The sequence below is a fragment of the Pygoscelis adeliae genome, unplaced genomic scaffold (assembly GCF_000699105.1).
Source record: "Pygoscelis adeliae isolate BGI_AS28 unplaced genomic scaffold, ASM69910v1 Scaffold272, whole genome shotgun sequence".
Lineage (NCBI taxonomy): Eukaryota > Metazoa > Chordata > Aves > Sphenisciformes > Spheniscidae > Pygoscelis > Pygoscelis adeliae.
Window position 1 is genome coordinate 923,217 of NW_008824282.1, and position 14,363 is coordinate 937,579.

The window sequence follows — 14,363 nt, forward strand, 5'->3', positions numbered from 1 at the left end:
CTCTTCCCCTCACCCTTATAGCGGGTCGCCGGGGTTTTCCCCAGCTCTGGGGGAGCAGGGTCGAAAGGCGGTGGGATTTACCTGAACGTAAAAGAGCAGGGAGCTGGGCTGGGGTTTCCCGGGGCGAAGAGGTCGGGTCTGTTCCCTGGTGAGTGGGGCTGAGGGGGCGTTAAGGCGCCGTAGGTTTGAGCGGCTGCTGGAGAATGAGGAAATGGTGCTCGCCCTCCTCAGGTAAATGCTGGGGAAGAAAAAAAGGCAGACTGCGGAAAGAAGAAAATGAAGGAAGGGACCGGCGATGGAGGGCGGACGGAGGTGAGCTGCCCTTGGGCCAGATGAGGTTTCCTGGTTGCTGTCTTGCGTACTTTTGGCATTGCAGCAGTTCATCCCTCCAAAGTATTTTATCTGGCGTTACAGTTACTCCTTTTCCCACTCTCTCTTATTTCCCAAAGTTTGCCATAAACTGACTTTGTCGCTTTTTACACCAAGTTGTATTGGTGTAATAGGAGAGCAGCTCAGATTTCCATAGTTGCTGCTTGGTGGTGGTTTTCACTGTGCCCGTTTGCACCAGGAGGTAGGCAGCGGATCTCTGGGATGAGGAAAGCCTGCGTAAGGTGCTCTGTGTTTTCCGTCTTCATGGTGGGTAAACACAGATACCTCTGACTGCACAGAGAGGGCCAACTGCTAGCCAGCACTAAGCCTGAGCCAACTGCATAGCTGTATGACCAAGCTGGCAGTCCTCATGTCATTACATGATGTGTAGGCTGGAGTCAGTTCCTGTCCAGGTGGCTCAGAGCAGGGGTATTCCCTCAGTTTTTTGACCTAATAAGAAAAATCTATTTTTATGTTGAACTTCTACAGTCTTTTCAAATTGATTTTTGCCCTTGTGTAGCTTATTAAACAGGTGTTTAATAAACTATGTAGTAGCTTATTAACATATGTGTAGTTTATTAAACAGGTGTGCAGTGGTACATTTTAAAGTAATAATTTTCATTAAGCTGAAGTCTTATTACTATATAATCAATACTATATAATTAATCTGGAATAATGATTATTTGTTAGATATAGCACATAATAGGTGTGGTCACATAGCTGCTTGTGAAAAGTATATCCATTCTGTTTGCATTCTTGACATAATGTGACATTAGATTAATAATCTATTGATTATTTCCTTTCTCTTTATTCACTATATGTAGCTGAATCCCTGGCCTGCATTTATCAATGAGCGTTTAGAGATGTACGATAAACTTAAAGCTGAACATGATGCACTCCTTGCAGAAAGAGCTGCAAATGACAGTAAACCCATTAAAGTTACATTACCCGATGGCAAGCAGGTTGATGCTGAATCTTGGAAGACTACTCCTTACCAAATTGCTTGTGGAATTAGGTATGATTCTATCCTGTGATACACTCAATCATTTTCAGACAGCTCTATGTCTGCAGGTTGTGACTGTGAGGGTATGGGTAATGTATAATTTCTCTCTTAGTCATTTATCTCAACTCCTCTCAAGGCATCTTGTATATAATAAACTGGAGGTAACCAATAGGGTTTGAGTTTTGGAGTGTAGTTTTTTTGCCTTACGAAGATACAGTTTCTAAAATTAAGAATATAATTGAGATCTTTTAGACACACATTACTTGCATATTTTTTATCCGCAAGTACTGTTGTTGCATTAAGTACTAGTTTGCTAATAAATTTACTCTATCAGATTGAATGTTAGCACATGCAAACCAGTTTGCATTGACCTGGGGAAGATGACTGCTGGGTGATGTTTCAATTGATTTCAGAGAGACTTAACAGTATGAGTATCTTTCATTTAACTGCATTTTTATTTGCATGTTAATAACCCATCAAAAAGAGCACTGCACAACTCCAGCTTACTCAAACTTGCTGTGGAGTAGATTTGAACAATGCACACTGGACACCCTGACAGCTAAAAGTACAAAAAATGGGTGGTTCCTAGAGGTGAAATGCCTCTTTTTTTTTTTTTTTTTTGTGTGCTTAGGTGCCTTGTCATTGGAACCTTCTTTGCTTTTGTGATTTGGGATCACGGAAAGGTTTTTTTGCCTAGTGGAAACAAAACTTTAAAGTTACTACATCAGAAATGATATTTGATAATTTTTAAAAGAGAAGCTCTGTCTTTTATTGCAATAGGATTTTGAAGTCAGGTTAGTACTTTGAGGTGGCTGCCCCTAAGTCAAATGTGTTAACGTATGAATGTTGAGTATGCAGCACAGTTTTCTTCCCTCATCTCTGAGCTGTGAATAACATTTTCATGAATGTTCAAGACTGGCTAAACTGCTCCTTTATTTGGAATTTATTTATGACATTGTACCCACTCTGAGTGCTCCTGAAAATCTTACTCAACGTGGAGGGCAAATTTGAGGAACTTCTACTTGCTGATTTCAAAAGATTATATACCGTGTATTTATTCTGTAGTCAGGGCTTAGCTGACAACACTGTTATTGCTAAAGTGAACAAGATGGTTTGGGATCTAGACCGTCCTTTGGAGGAGGATTGTACCCTGGAGCTGCTTAAGTTTGAAGATGAAGAGGCTCAAGCAGTGAGTATCTTCTACCAAAATTTGTTTGCCCTTGGATTTGCATTAAACTCAGCCTTGAGTAGTTACTTGCATCTTTACTGTGTTCGAAAGACGAGGAGATGGGAATGGGTTTGCTGTGTGGGTCCATCTGCATTCTCTAATCTTCCTTACAAGGGAGATATGGTACTGCAGATAATATACATTCTTCTGTGTATTTGTAGCCAAGTCTGCTAGCAGTTGCTGTAGTTTATGTCAAGTCTGTTCTCGTTAAAATTTTATATTTGCATATTAATGTAAAGTAGGTCTTTCGAACTGACCTCTTCAGCACTGACTTTGAAAACAAGATTGAGTACAAAAGTACTGTCTGTGTACAATCATAAAGGTACTGAGTAGGTTGCTCTTTTACTTTGAACATGCAAAAGTACATACTTTATTTTGGCTACTCATTCAGATAAATGTGGATAGCCAGTAAATTTGTAAATACTCTCTTTAGAAAAAATCATTTGGTACAAGAAGCTGTAAGTCAAACTCATCACAGAGGTCTTGCATTCAAACTTAGGGTTTTCATATTGGCTGAATGAGGGGTCCTGTGAGGTACATGTATTCAGGTCTGTGCAAATACAAGCAGACTGAAGTGCTATAGATTTGGTTTCAATTTGTCAAAACTTCAAGTGTACTACAAGATGGAGTGTAATTTTTAACTTTATGAACTGTTCTACTTCAGTGCAAGATTTCCCATGCGTAAAATCTTTGGATTAGGACCACAGCCTTATGTTGAAAGCGCACCTTTTGGTCTTTATGCAGAGCTGATTGATTGAAGTTCATAGAAAAAAAAGTTTCTGAACCAGTTTCCTGACTTCTTGGCAATAATTGAATCATTTCAACAATAGTTGAAAATAAGAATTATTTGCTACCAGTCTGTAAACAATTTTTCAGTGTTACCTTTTGGAAATATTGGTGCTTAAGAGGAGAGTGTTGCTGGGCAGGTCACTTCTGTTCTACAGACTGCTCTAATGTGAGATCTGCATTAAGTATCCTTAAAAGCAGGTGTTTCAGAAAAGGTTTTAAATAAAATACTCAGAAATGCATTGTGCGTATTCAGACTGATCCCCTCTTTTTTTACTTCCATTAGGTATATTGGCACTCAAGTGCTCACATAATGGGTGAAGCTATGGAGCGAATCTATGGTGGCTGTTTGTGCTATGGCCCACCAATAGAAAATGGATTCTATTATGACATGTTCCTTGAGGAAGGGTAGGTTTTGTATTTTTCTTTTTAGGAGCTGGGGGATGGCAGTCACAGCAAAATTTCTGTTACCTGCTTGTTTCTGGAACAAAGTCATCCGCACTACTGCAGATTGCTTTGTTCTTTGCAGTGTGTCCCATCCACATCGATCAGAAATTGCAAGTGGAAACAAGAATGATTCACTTTTTTTGTGTGTGTTTATTTTAGGGGCGTATCAAGTAATGACTTCTCTGCTTTGGAAACATTATGCAAGAAGATAATGAAGGAAAAACAAGTCTTTGAAAGACTGGAAGTTAAGAAGGAAACCCTACTTGAGATGTTTAAGGTAGGCTGTTTTAGAGGGTTGTTTCTAACATTGTGCAGTTATTCTCTAAGTATTTGTAGCTTTAGTCGCATGTTCTGTTAGTCACAGAGGATGGTCTGTCAATTTAACTTTTTAAGGTGATGTGTTCTTATAAGCTCATTTGTGATATTTAACCAAAAAAATGAGTGAAGGTGTAATTCTTAGGTTTTCAGGAATGTGCATTAGATTTTCTGCACCCATTCTTCCCCTGGGTGACCTTGGCAAAATCTTTGAAGCCACATTCTTCATTTATTTCTGACAGGTGTAAATTTGCAATATATTACATGCAGTTATGTTATATGCCTATATTATATTGGCTGTTAGTAAAATGCTGTGGTGATACTACAACTGCATTGCTGATGCATTCAGAAAGCTTCATAAAATATTTTTTAGAATGAGGACTTCTGAGAAAGTCCAAGCAACACTAAAAGCTGATCCTTTCTCTTTAGTACCTAGCTGCAAATAATTTTCTGGCATAATTACTCAGTTTTCACTGTTAGGACATCAGGAGAATCATAGTGTCATTCAGGTTGGAAGGTGCCTCCGTAGGTCTCCAGTCCAAGCTCATGCAGAGGATGTGGGGTCAACACTGAAGTCAGACCAGGTTTCTGAGGGCTTGTCCAGCTGGGCCTTCAAAACCTCTAAGGATGGAGACTGCACAGGCTGCTCTCTGGGCAGCTTGCTCCACTACTTGACTATCTTTCTGTCTGTCTGTCTGTCTTTTATAATTCTCTTTTGATGCAGCATAGCATCAGGTTTGCAAATAATTTAAACTGCTGGCCAGTTCTCTTGCTTAAGAAGTAGTTAACAAATGTGTGCTGCTTTTCTTCTCAGTATAATAAATTCAAGTGTCGCATCCTGAATGAGAAGGTCAATACTCCAACTACAACAGTATACAGGTAATTATGAATGCATCATAATGTTACTGGATATATCTTTCTAGGATGAAATATACCAAATTCGTGTTTTCCTATTCTTAGGTGTGGTCCCTTGATAGATCTATGCAGAGGGCCTCATGTCAGACATACTGGCAAGATAAAGACCATAAAAATTCATAAGGTAACTGCTGAAACTGCCTTCGAAAAATGTTTTCATTGAAAATGTGTTGCTGTCTTTGGGCAATACGATGGTGGCTTATCCAAGAATGTACTGTGAAATGGGTAACCTGGCCAAAAACTCAGTGTAACAAATTGGGAAAGGGTTGTGTGCTAGAATGATATTCAAATGGTGTGAAGCCCAACTAGGTGTCCAGGGCCTGCACTCCTAGCACAGATAGGAACGTGAATGTGGCTTAAGGCTTGGTTGAACTGTATCAACTAGAGTTTATTGTTTTTGCTCAGCTGATGGTTATAGCTGAGTGTGAATAAACAGTTGGAATAGGATGGCTACACAGAGAGCAAACAGACTTTAAAAAAAGACAAGAGAGAGCTTGAAACCATTTTTACATATTCTGTTCACCTGTTCTTTCTGGATTTTTCTAACCAGTGCTCTGAATTTAAGATGAAAACTCTCCTTATGCCTTAGTTGTTCTACGTTAAGTATAGTGATTTATTAATAATTGCATGCCTTTTCATAGCAGGCAGTAGTACCAAAATGTGGAGGCTCCTCTTTTTCTTCAATGTTTCATTCTTTTTTTTGCATGCAGAATTCTTCTACCTATTGGGAAGGCAAGGCTGATATGGAATCCCTCCAGCGGATCTACGGAATTTCATTCCCAGATGCAAAAATGCTGAAGGAATGGGAGAAATTCCAGGAGGAGGCTAAAAGCAGAGATCACAGAAAAATTGGGCGGGTGAGACAGTTTTTCTGGTAATGTATTTCACAAACACTGTGTGGATGTAACGCCTTAACTAGAAGCATCTCAAAGACAGCGTATACTTGCCACAACCAAGATGTGACACAATTGTATTTTCAGTTAAGTTGCAAAGTCAGGTACTTTTCTCTTGAAGAGCATCAAAAGTCCTAAAGCAAATAACTTTTTTAGCCTTTTCGCTGTTCTAAACACGATGACATCCTTATTCCACAGATGAATCAGAACAAAACATGAACACTTCGGTCTACAAAACATGAACACTTCAGTCTGCAGGCAATGGTCATTCCTACGCAGTTTGCTGCAGCCTGTTCACTCACAGTTCTTTTCTTCTGTGTGATTTCAGAATCTGTAATATATTTCTATGTTTTTTTGGTTGGTTGGTTTTTGGTATTGTTTTTTAGATGGAAACCCCTGTCAGATAATTGATAGTCCTGAACACTATTACAAGGTCTGCTGCTAGGATATCAGGAAAGTATACAGAAGAATTCACTATATGCAGTCCTCAAGCATGTGCAGTTTTTCACAACATTAGCCAACTACAGTTCACACATTCAGTTGTGTGCAAATAGTTAGAGAGTTGCAGAAGCAGAACTAAACACTACTTGTCAATGTACAAAGGGAGCTGTGGGGGCACAGTTAGGAGTTACACATAAACATGAAGTTTTGGAGCATCAGTAATGAAACAGGAAACAACAATCTCCTTCCCCATAAGTACTGATGGAGATAGAAATACTAGTGAAAATGTGTCTGATCTATTGATACTGCTTTTTTTTTAGTGTTTTTTTTTAAAAAACTTTCATTAGTGATACCCAGTCAGTCAGTAATTCATTTGTGAATGTTAAGTGAAAAATGTGGTGTACAAATACTAAGTTTTTCAAATACTATTTTTGTGCAGGACCAAGAACTGTTCTTCTTTCATGAGCTCAGCCCTGGTAGCTGTTTTTTCTTGCCAAAAGGAGCTTACATTTATAACACATTAATTGAATTCATCCGGGTAAGTAATGTCTTTTGGAAATCTTCTTATAGAAGAAATTGCTTAATTTTAGAAAAATATGTAACGGCATGCTACATATAATAGTACTAACAGCCCTTCATTTCAAGTTAGTTTAATCTCTTAGTTCTGTAAGCCACGGAACTAAAGAAACGTGGTTTCTTTGTATTGGTCTTGTCACAATCTCTGCTAAGTTATGTTTTTATCAATACTTTATACCTGCAGCTAAAGCAGTGATAATGATGCTTTATATTCTTTGACATCTAATAGTACAGCTAAGCTCACACTACAGCTGTTCCATTGATGCATATTGACTTGTTTTAATAAACTTACTAAATTTGGCCTTGTAGAATTATTTTTTATGAAATTATGTGTAGAAAAAAAAATCCTGATCTTCCTGTTGTAATATTTAAAGTCTGTCTTATTATGGGATATTTGGGCTGCAATGTACTATCAAGTGTCATTGAACAATTAGAGACTGCTGCTTTGCTTGCAGGGAAGAAACTTGTTCTTCTTGCTTACTACAAAGGGATTGTTTGGGGGGAGGGTGGCGCTGGTGGAAGGGATGTATCCTGGCATGTCCAACTTGAATTTTTCTCTCCTCTTCCTCTTCTCTCTTCCTCTTCTCTTCTTGAGTCATGGACTTTTGTAGGGCAGCATGTCTATATTTTTATGGCTGCAGACTGAAGTCTTGAGTACCATTTCTTTCATTTGCTTTATTAGTTATTTTATATAGTGGGTTTCTTGTTTCAGAGTGAGTATCGAAAACGTGGATTCCAGGAGGTTGTCACTCCAAATGTTTTCAACAGCAAACTATGGATGACTTCAGGGCACTGGCAGCATTACAGTGACAACATGTTTTCCTTTGAAGTGGAGAAAGAAATCTTTGCTTTGAAGCCTATGAACTGTCCAGGACACTGGTAAATACATAGCAAATCCAGCATCTTTACCAAAGATGATGCTGAAAAAAAAAAAAATAAAAAAAATCTCTTTCTTTTGCCTGCTTAATTGTAAAGATGGCTATCTTCAGGTATCCAGATGTGACATGCTGTCAGGAGTGATGTAGTTATAAGTCTTGTTGTCTACATGCTCTCTTTACTTGAGACACTGAGAAATGTCATTTTTCCATCATTACAGTGACTGTGTTTTAGACCTGAAGCTTACCTTCGTACTATGAAGCCTGGATATCCAAAATAGCTACTGGGGCATCATCAATTTTGTGGCAACTTAGGCATTCAGGTTTTAATGCTCAGTTTTAGGAGCTGTTTTATCTTCTCTCTGTGAGGTGGGGAAAGCCTGCCAGCTATAAAAGGATATCTGCATTTGTTTTCCTGACAAAACTAGATGTGAATGATGGTTGTATTCAGATTACATCATTGGCATTATGGGCATCTGCTTAGGTACTGGCTGCTTCTCATTGGCTGTTCTTTGCAGAATTTTGATTCTGAATGAGCTTCAAGTAATAAACTTTTCCTTCAGCCTTATGTTTGATCATCGTCCAAGATCATGGCGTGAGCTGCCATTACGGTTGGCTGATTTTGGTGTTCTGCATCGCAATGAACTGTCAGGAGCTCTTACAGGACTCACTCGAGTACGCCGGTTCCAGCAGGACGATGCTCACATATTCTGTGCTATGGAGCAGGTATGGGCTGCTGTTAAATGAAATTGGGTATTAAAATCAGATTAACTGATTTTTCCATATTTGAGACTTTATTTCTATTCTCATAAAGATTGAAGAGGAGATAAAGAGTTGTCTGCAGTTCTTGCGTACTGTGTATGATGTCTTTGGGTTTTCCTTTAAACTGAATCTCTCCACTCGTCCTGAAAAGTACCTGGGAGATATTGAAGTGTGGAATCAAGCTGAAAAGGTAAGCAGTAGTTTTATTAACTTTTTGTATGAAAGCAAGGCTGCAGCTGGAAGTCCTGTAAGAACATATTGCCTTCTGGGAGGTACAGTGACAGCTGGTCATGAACAATATAACTTTAATAACTGTCTTCAATTCAGTCTGGCTGCTGTAAATAGCTTAGTCTCCATACAGAAGCAATCTCCGCGTCAGAATCAAATTATCTCTCTCCTCTCCCTCCTTGTATTTTTTTGATAATTAAAAAAAAAAAAGGAGGAGAACCAATTCTGGCAGCCCCTGTAATAAGACTTAGAGCCATCTTCCAAAAGCTGGGTTGCTTTCATGATTAAAGGGATGTTAGCCCCTGCAGGTGCAATGCTGGGGAGGAGATAGGGCAGGAATAGACATCAGTTGTATCACGGTGGATCCCCTCTCAATATTATCTACAAGCTTTGAATCTAGCATAAGAATTTCTTGCATCTTAGCTAATGCTGCTTGTTTGGCCTCTTCCAAAAGGAATGCATTGATTTTGTTGGTTTAAATTTGGACTAAATTTTTTTTTAGCTGGGGCTCTTCCAAAACTTTCCTTTTTAAGAAAATAAATGAGTTGCAACAGTAACTGAGAAGTACTGAGAATTGGTAGTGTCACATATCTGTAGCAGCATGCTGATCTGATGCTGTAACATGGAAAGACAGCAAATGTTTGAAAAACAGTGAGTATATGTGTCCTTTATCTCTAGCAACTGGAAAACAGCCTCAATGACTTTGGTGAGAAGTGGGAGTTAAACCCTGGTGATGGAGCTTTCTATGGACCTAAGGTTAGTATGTTGCTAACCCCTAGCTGGGTTAGGCTTTTAGTTCTGTTTGGATGAGGCAGACGAAAGTTATACAAGTCCTCGCTTTCCATTGATACTACCGTAATGTTGGCAGTAGGGGTAGCATGCAAATCCTGTTCTTTGCAGTATAGCGGATGAGCAGAAAAAAACTCAGAGTCTTCATGTGTTTACAAAATGATGCTAAATGTGGCTTTCCCCAGAAAGACAAGTGTTGGGCATCTATTTGTGCAGAATGTTTGTCAGATGACTTCAGATAGATACCTGACGGAGACAAAGTCTCCCATCTAGTTAACATTCTGCTCTAAGTTAATTAAACAAATACAGATGGACACTAAATGCTGTTAATACATAAAGAATGTTTTTCATATCTTACTGTGAGAAAGGGGGAGAAAATAGTATGGTGATGCTCTTGGGTTTTATTCACGATCTTCTTGGTAAAGACAACTGCTATTTTTCACTTACTGTCTTGCACATTCCCTTCCAATGTAACATTATAACTAAGTTTTTCAATGTCAGTATGCGTTTCTAAAGCATTGGTGCTTTTTAGGTTTGGCTGGAGGTTATAGAACAAAACTGATACCTAAACTGACGACCTGGTACAAGCTGAGATTGTTAAGAGCTGGGATTAGGAATAAGGGATTTCTTTTATAGTATCTAATACCTTTTTAAGATGCTGTATGGCTGAAATTTTGTGTTTTTCCAGATACATGAACTCTGACATACTTGAGAGAGAAATAATACTCTGTGATCCTGGTTTTCACATAGCTTTAACACTCATTTCATTAATTAAACCCAGTTTACATGTATGAACTATTTGTCTGCTGCTTAAGCAGAGCTGATTGGTTTAGTGGGAGACATGAACAGAAGGTGGCACTGTAAGATCTGTATTATCACAGCAGTTGCTTCATTAGAAGTAATCCTTTGGGCAATAGGTGAATCCTCAGTCATGACAAAAATAAAATTACTGGTAAAACAAATTTTTGAAAAAAGTTGCTTTTACTGGCACAGTTCTGTAGCTACATTGAGTTGCTGGTGGGTTTTGGTGTTTTAAAAAGCCCCTTGCATTGGTTTTGTGGTTTTGTTGGTTTTTTTTAAAGCTGTCTCTTCAGTTTGCACAGATTAAGTAGGGCTTTCCAGAAATTTCCTGATATCTTTGAGCATAAGGGCAGAGATCCTTACAAAATTACTTGTAAATCTTTTCCTAATAAACCTACACTACATTTATGTCTATATTCAGTCATCTAGTAAACTGCTTCTGATTTCTCTCTTTGTATGCCAGTTGAATCAATTTCATTTTATGGGTTGTAGGTGAAATGTGTTATAGCAGCTAATCATTCATAATGTGAAATGCAAACAAGGTTTAGTAATTTCCTCAGCTGATTTGAAAGAAGGCAAATATCTACAGGAACCTTTGCTAACCTTAATTAACTTTATACTTGCTCCTACCACACTCTAGCCAAAGTAAGGTGAGCAAACATGTAGCGTTTTGCACTGGTTTTAATGGAAACTAGTTAAAGTTACATTTTTAAGTTAAGCTCTACATCTAGGGTACCTTTAAACTACTTGGATTTTTTTTTTCTACTCTGTAACTGGGTGATTTGAAATTAAAGAAGGTTGTAAATAATTTATTTTGATTGAAGCTCTTCGGTGAGTAGTTGAAATATGATAAACTCTGGCTTCGGAATGCAAAATTGAAAGACATTTAGAACTTCAGTTAATAAAACACTGATCTGTTTGTTTGTTATATAAATTAAAATAAGGCACACAGCCCCAACATTTACCAGCTGTACTGGTAAAATGATGACTAAGAGAACAATATGATAAATAAATGAGGTCAGGACACTATAAATCTACTGTTTTCTATCTATCTCTCTGTCTAACTTGTATCATAAGTGTACTCAGGATTAAAGTCTAAGATGCAATAGAGAGAATAGGCTTGACTGTAGATACTCCTAGTGAGAACAAATGTAATTGATTAATATGATCCCTACTGGTAAGTGGACTATTTAACAGTAGGATTCTCGTCCCAAGTTCATGCCCTGAATTTGTAACATAAGCTACAAAGTATTCAAATACTGCATAATAAAGGAGTGTAAGTTTGCCAGTTTGAGGTTGAAGAAATCTCATTTTTGGTGAGACATGTTCAGTTCTGATCTTGCACTTGCACTTACATGCTGCTGAATTCACTCAGTGAAAAGGCCCATGAAAATCCCAGATTGAAACTCAATAAATAGTCTGAGGTATTAAAGGTAGTTCCCCTCTGAAGCAATGTCCCTTTACTTGCTCACCCTGTTTTTAGCTCTAACATTTTTTGCATCAGAACCTGCAAATCGTTTAAGTCCTAATGTAGGCTGAAGTAAAAGTATGTTGTCTAAAACCACATATAGTTCCTCTGCATTGAGTGAAACCTTCCATCTTAAAATAGTGAGTTTGCTTTCAGAGAGGCATGCTTGTATCTTACACTGTAGTAAAAGTTTGTGTCTTGTTTCGAAGATTGACATTCAGATTAAAGATGCCATTGGCCGCTACCACCAATGTGCTACAATCCAGCTCGACTTCCAGCTGCCAGTCAGATTTAACCTCACCTTTGTCAGGTAAGCACAGAGGCTGGTTGTTTTAATTGCTATATAATCTAACTTTCCTGTCAGTTACAGGCATGTTTACATCAAGAAAAAAACCTTACATTTAAAAAAACCACACCTTTCTTCACAGCCATGATGGTAATGACAAGACAAGACCAGTTATCATTCACCGGGCTATCTTGGGATCTGTGGAGAGAATGATCGCCATTCTAACTGAAAACTATGGAGGCAAATGGTAATGTTGAAAAGTAGATTTATTATTCCAGTATGGGCAAACACTTTATGTAGAGGAGAAATTAGCCCCAAGCATGCAAGAATCAAGAGGGTTGGTTCTACTTGCTTGCCAAAGAGACATGCCATAGGTGTACCACAGGGCAATTCCTTCTGAACCACCTTCCTTAGATATTAAATGATTCTAGACATGGTAGCCTCTACATGATGCCACTCATGCAGGTGCAGCATACAGCTTGTTTGCCCAAGGTGTGTATCTCTCAACCTTGCTTTTGCAGCTGGGCTGCCTTGCAGTGAGTCATTTATGTAGGTCATCTTTACCTGCCTGCAGTATAATACCTGATGGGGATGACCCCTCTGATTATAACAAGACTCAAATGTAAATGTTTTCCCATGATTAGTTAGTAATAAGCTCAACAACTCTATTATGATTGTTGTCTATTGTAAAACATGACTTGAATCTTCAGGTCAGAAAGTACCTTTGGCTACTTTGTTTGAGTAGTTAAACATTGGAACAGGCTGCCCAGGGAAGTGGTTGAGTCACCATCCCTGGACGTATTTAAAAGACGGGTAGATGAGGCGCTTAGGGACATGGTTTAGTGGGCATGGTGGTGTTGGGTTGACGGTTGGACTCGATGATCTTAGAGGTCTCTTCCAACCTTAATGATTCTATGATTCTACACTGCAATTCTTTTAGACAGTTCTTTCTGGGAGATAAATTGTAATGAGTATAGGGCTGTCATCACCTCTGAACTCAATCTAAGCAGCTGGCTTTATGAATCTCTTGTGTAGATTTTAGTCCTCTCTGTTAAGAGGATTTTTCATACTAAAAAAATGCTGAAAGCTATATAAACTTGTTTTGTTTGTTTATTGAAGGCCGCTCTGGCTGTCCCCACAGCAGGTAATGGTGGTACCAGTGGGACCAACGTGTGATGAGTATGCTCAAAAGGTGATGTATATGGTTTTGGGGCTTTTTTCCCCAATATACTGTATTTAGTTGGGATACTTGGTTATTAATGATAAACAGTATTTATCCCAGATAAATGTTGTAAGTCTTTGCATATTATGTTGTATCATTTTTATGTTACAATGACAATTAGCTGCTGAAGTTGTAGATGTATCTTAAAGAGGACCTGAAATAGATTTTTTTGTATCTAAACAACAAATGCTGATCTTTGTGAGGCTTTTATTTTTGGAAAACTTAGTTTTTCTCTCTAGCTCAAAAGCTGTCTTACCCTTCAGGTTCTAGTCTCCCATGGCCATGTGCATCTTGCAAAAGCAGTAAGAAAGATGAAGATGGGTCTCTGCATATTTAGCATCCAGCAGACCTTCTGTATTTCTTTCAAGTGCATTATACATAAATAAAATCTTCTAATCAGAAAGCTCCACCATCCTGCTGCCTTTCACAATATCAAACTCAAATCACTATTCAGCCCGAAACATTAGATATTCACATCACTGCTTAGTTACTCAGTGTGTATGTACTTGCATGATAGCTGACCTGTTTTCATTTCTTGAACTGGGCTCATCTCCAACGCCTGAGCCAACAACGATGCCTTTGTTTTAGGGGTCAGATAAGCTTGACTGGCTTAAGTCTACAAGTCATAAATAGTTCATTGTCATGAATATCCTATAGTGACAGTTTAAATACTTTTTCTCCTAGGTCAGGCAGCACTTCCACGATGCTGGATTAATGGCAGATGTTGATGTAGATCCTGGGTGCACGCTGAACAAGAAGATCAGAAATGCTCAGCTTGCACAGTATAACTTTATTCTGGGTAAAGTATAGTGCATTTGTTACCTTATCCTGGCTGACTTTCTTGCATAGGTCATAGGATTTGATCTTTCTTCTGTGAGCAAGGCAGAGAGTGGTAGTCAGTGTTCTAGGTCACTTTGCTCCTAAGAGTCTCCATCCCAGAGAGCCTCTCCTGCCTGCAT

At 38.5% G+C, this 14,363-nt stretch overlaps 1 protein-coding gene across 1 annotated transcript in view; it reads left to right on the top strand.

Moving 5' to 3' along the window:
* The window catches only part of TARS (threonyl-tRNA synthetase), a 23,696-nt gene that overhangs the window by 7,875 nt on the left and 1,458 nt on the right, over positions 1–14,363 (top strand). The window contains exons 2-19 of the mRNA XM_009318457.1: positions 22–148; positions 209–312; positions 1,194–1,384; positions 2,438–2,561; positions 3,673–3,794; positions 3,993–4,110; positions 4,963–5,027; positions 5,109–5,187; positions 5,774–5,920; positions 6,837–6,935; positions 7,686–7,852; positions 8,412–8,574; positions 8,663–8,800; positions 9,517–9,594; positions 12,106–12,206; positions 12,325–12,429; positions 13,302–13,374; positions 14,089–14,203. Of these exons, the coding sequence (XP_009316732.1) occupies positions 22–148; positions 209–312; positions 1,194–1,384; positions 2,438–2,561; positions 3,673–3,794; positions 3,993–4,110; positions 4,963–5,027; positions 5,109–5,187; positions 5,774–5,920; positions 6,837–6,935; positions 7,686–7,852; positions 8,412–8,574; positions 8,663–8,800; positions 9,517–9,594; positions 12,106–12,206; positions 12,325–12,429; positions 13,302–13,374; positions 14,089–14,203 (2,116 nt within the window). The remainder of the gene's footprint in view (positions 1–21; positions 149–208; positions 313–1,193; positions 1,385–2,437; positions 2,562–3,672; positions 3,795–3,992; positions 4,111–4,962; positions 5,028–5,108; positions 5,188–5,773; positions 5,921–6,836; positions 6,936–7,685; positions 7,853–8,411; positions 8,575–8,662; positions 8,801–9,516; positions 9,595–12,105; positions 12,207–12,324; positions 12,430–13,301; positions 13,375–14,088; positions 14,204–14,363) is intronic.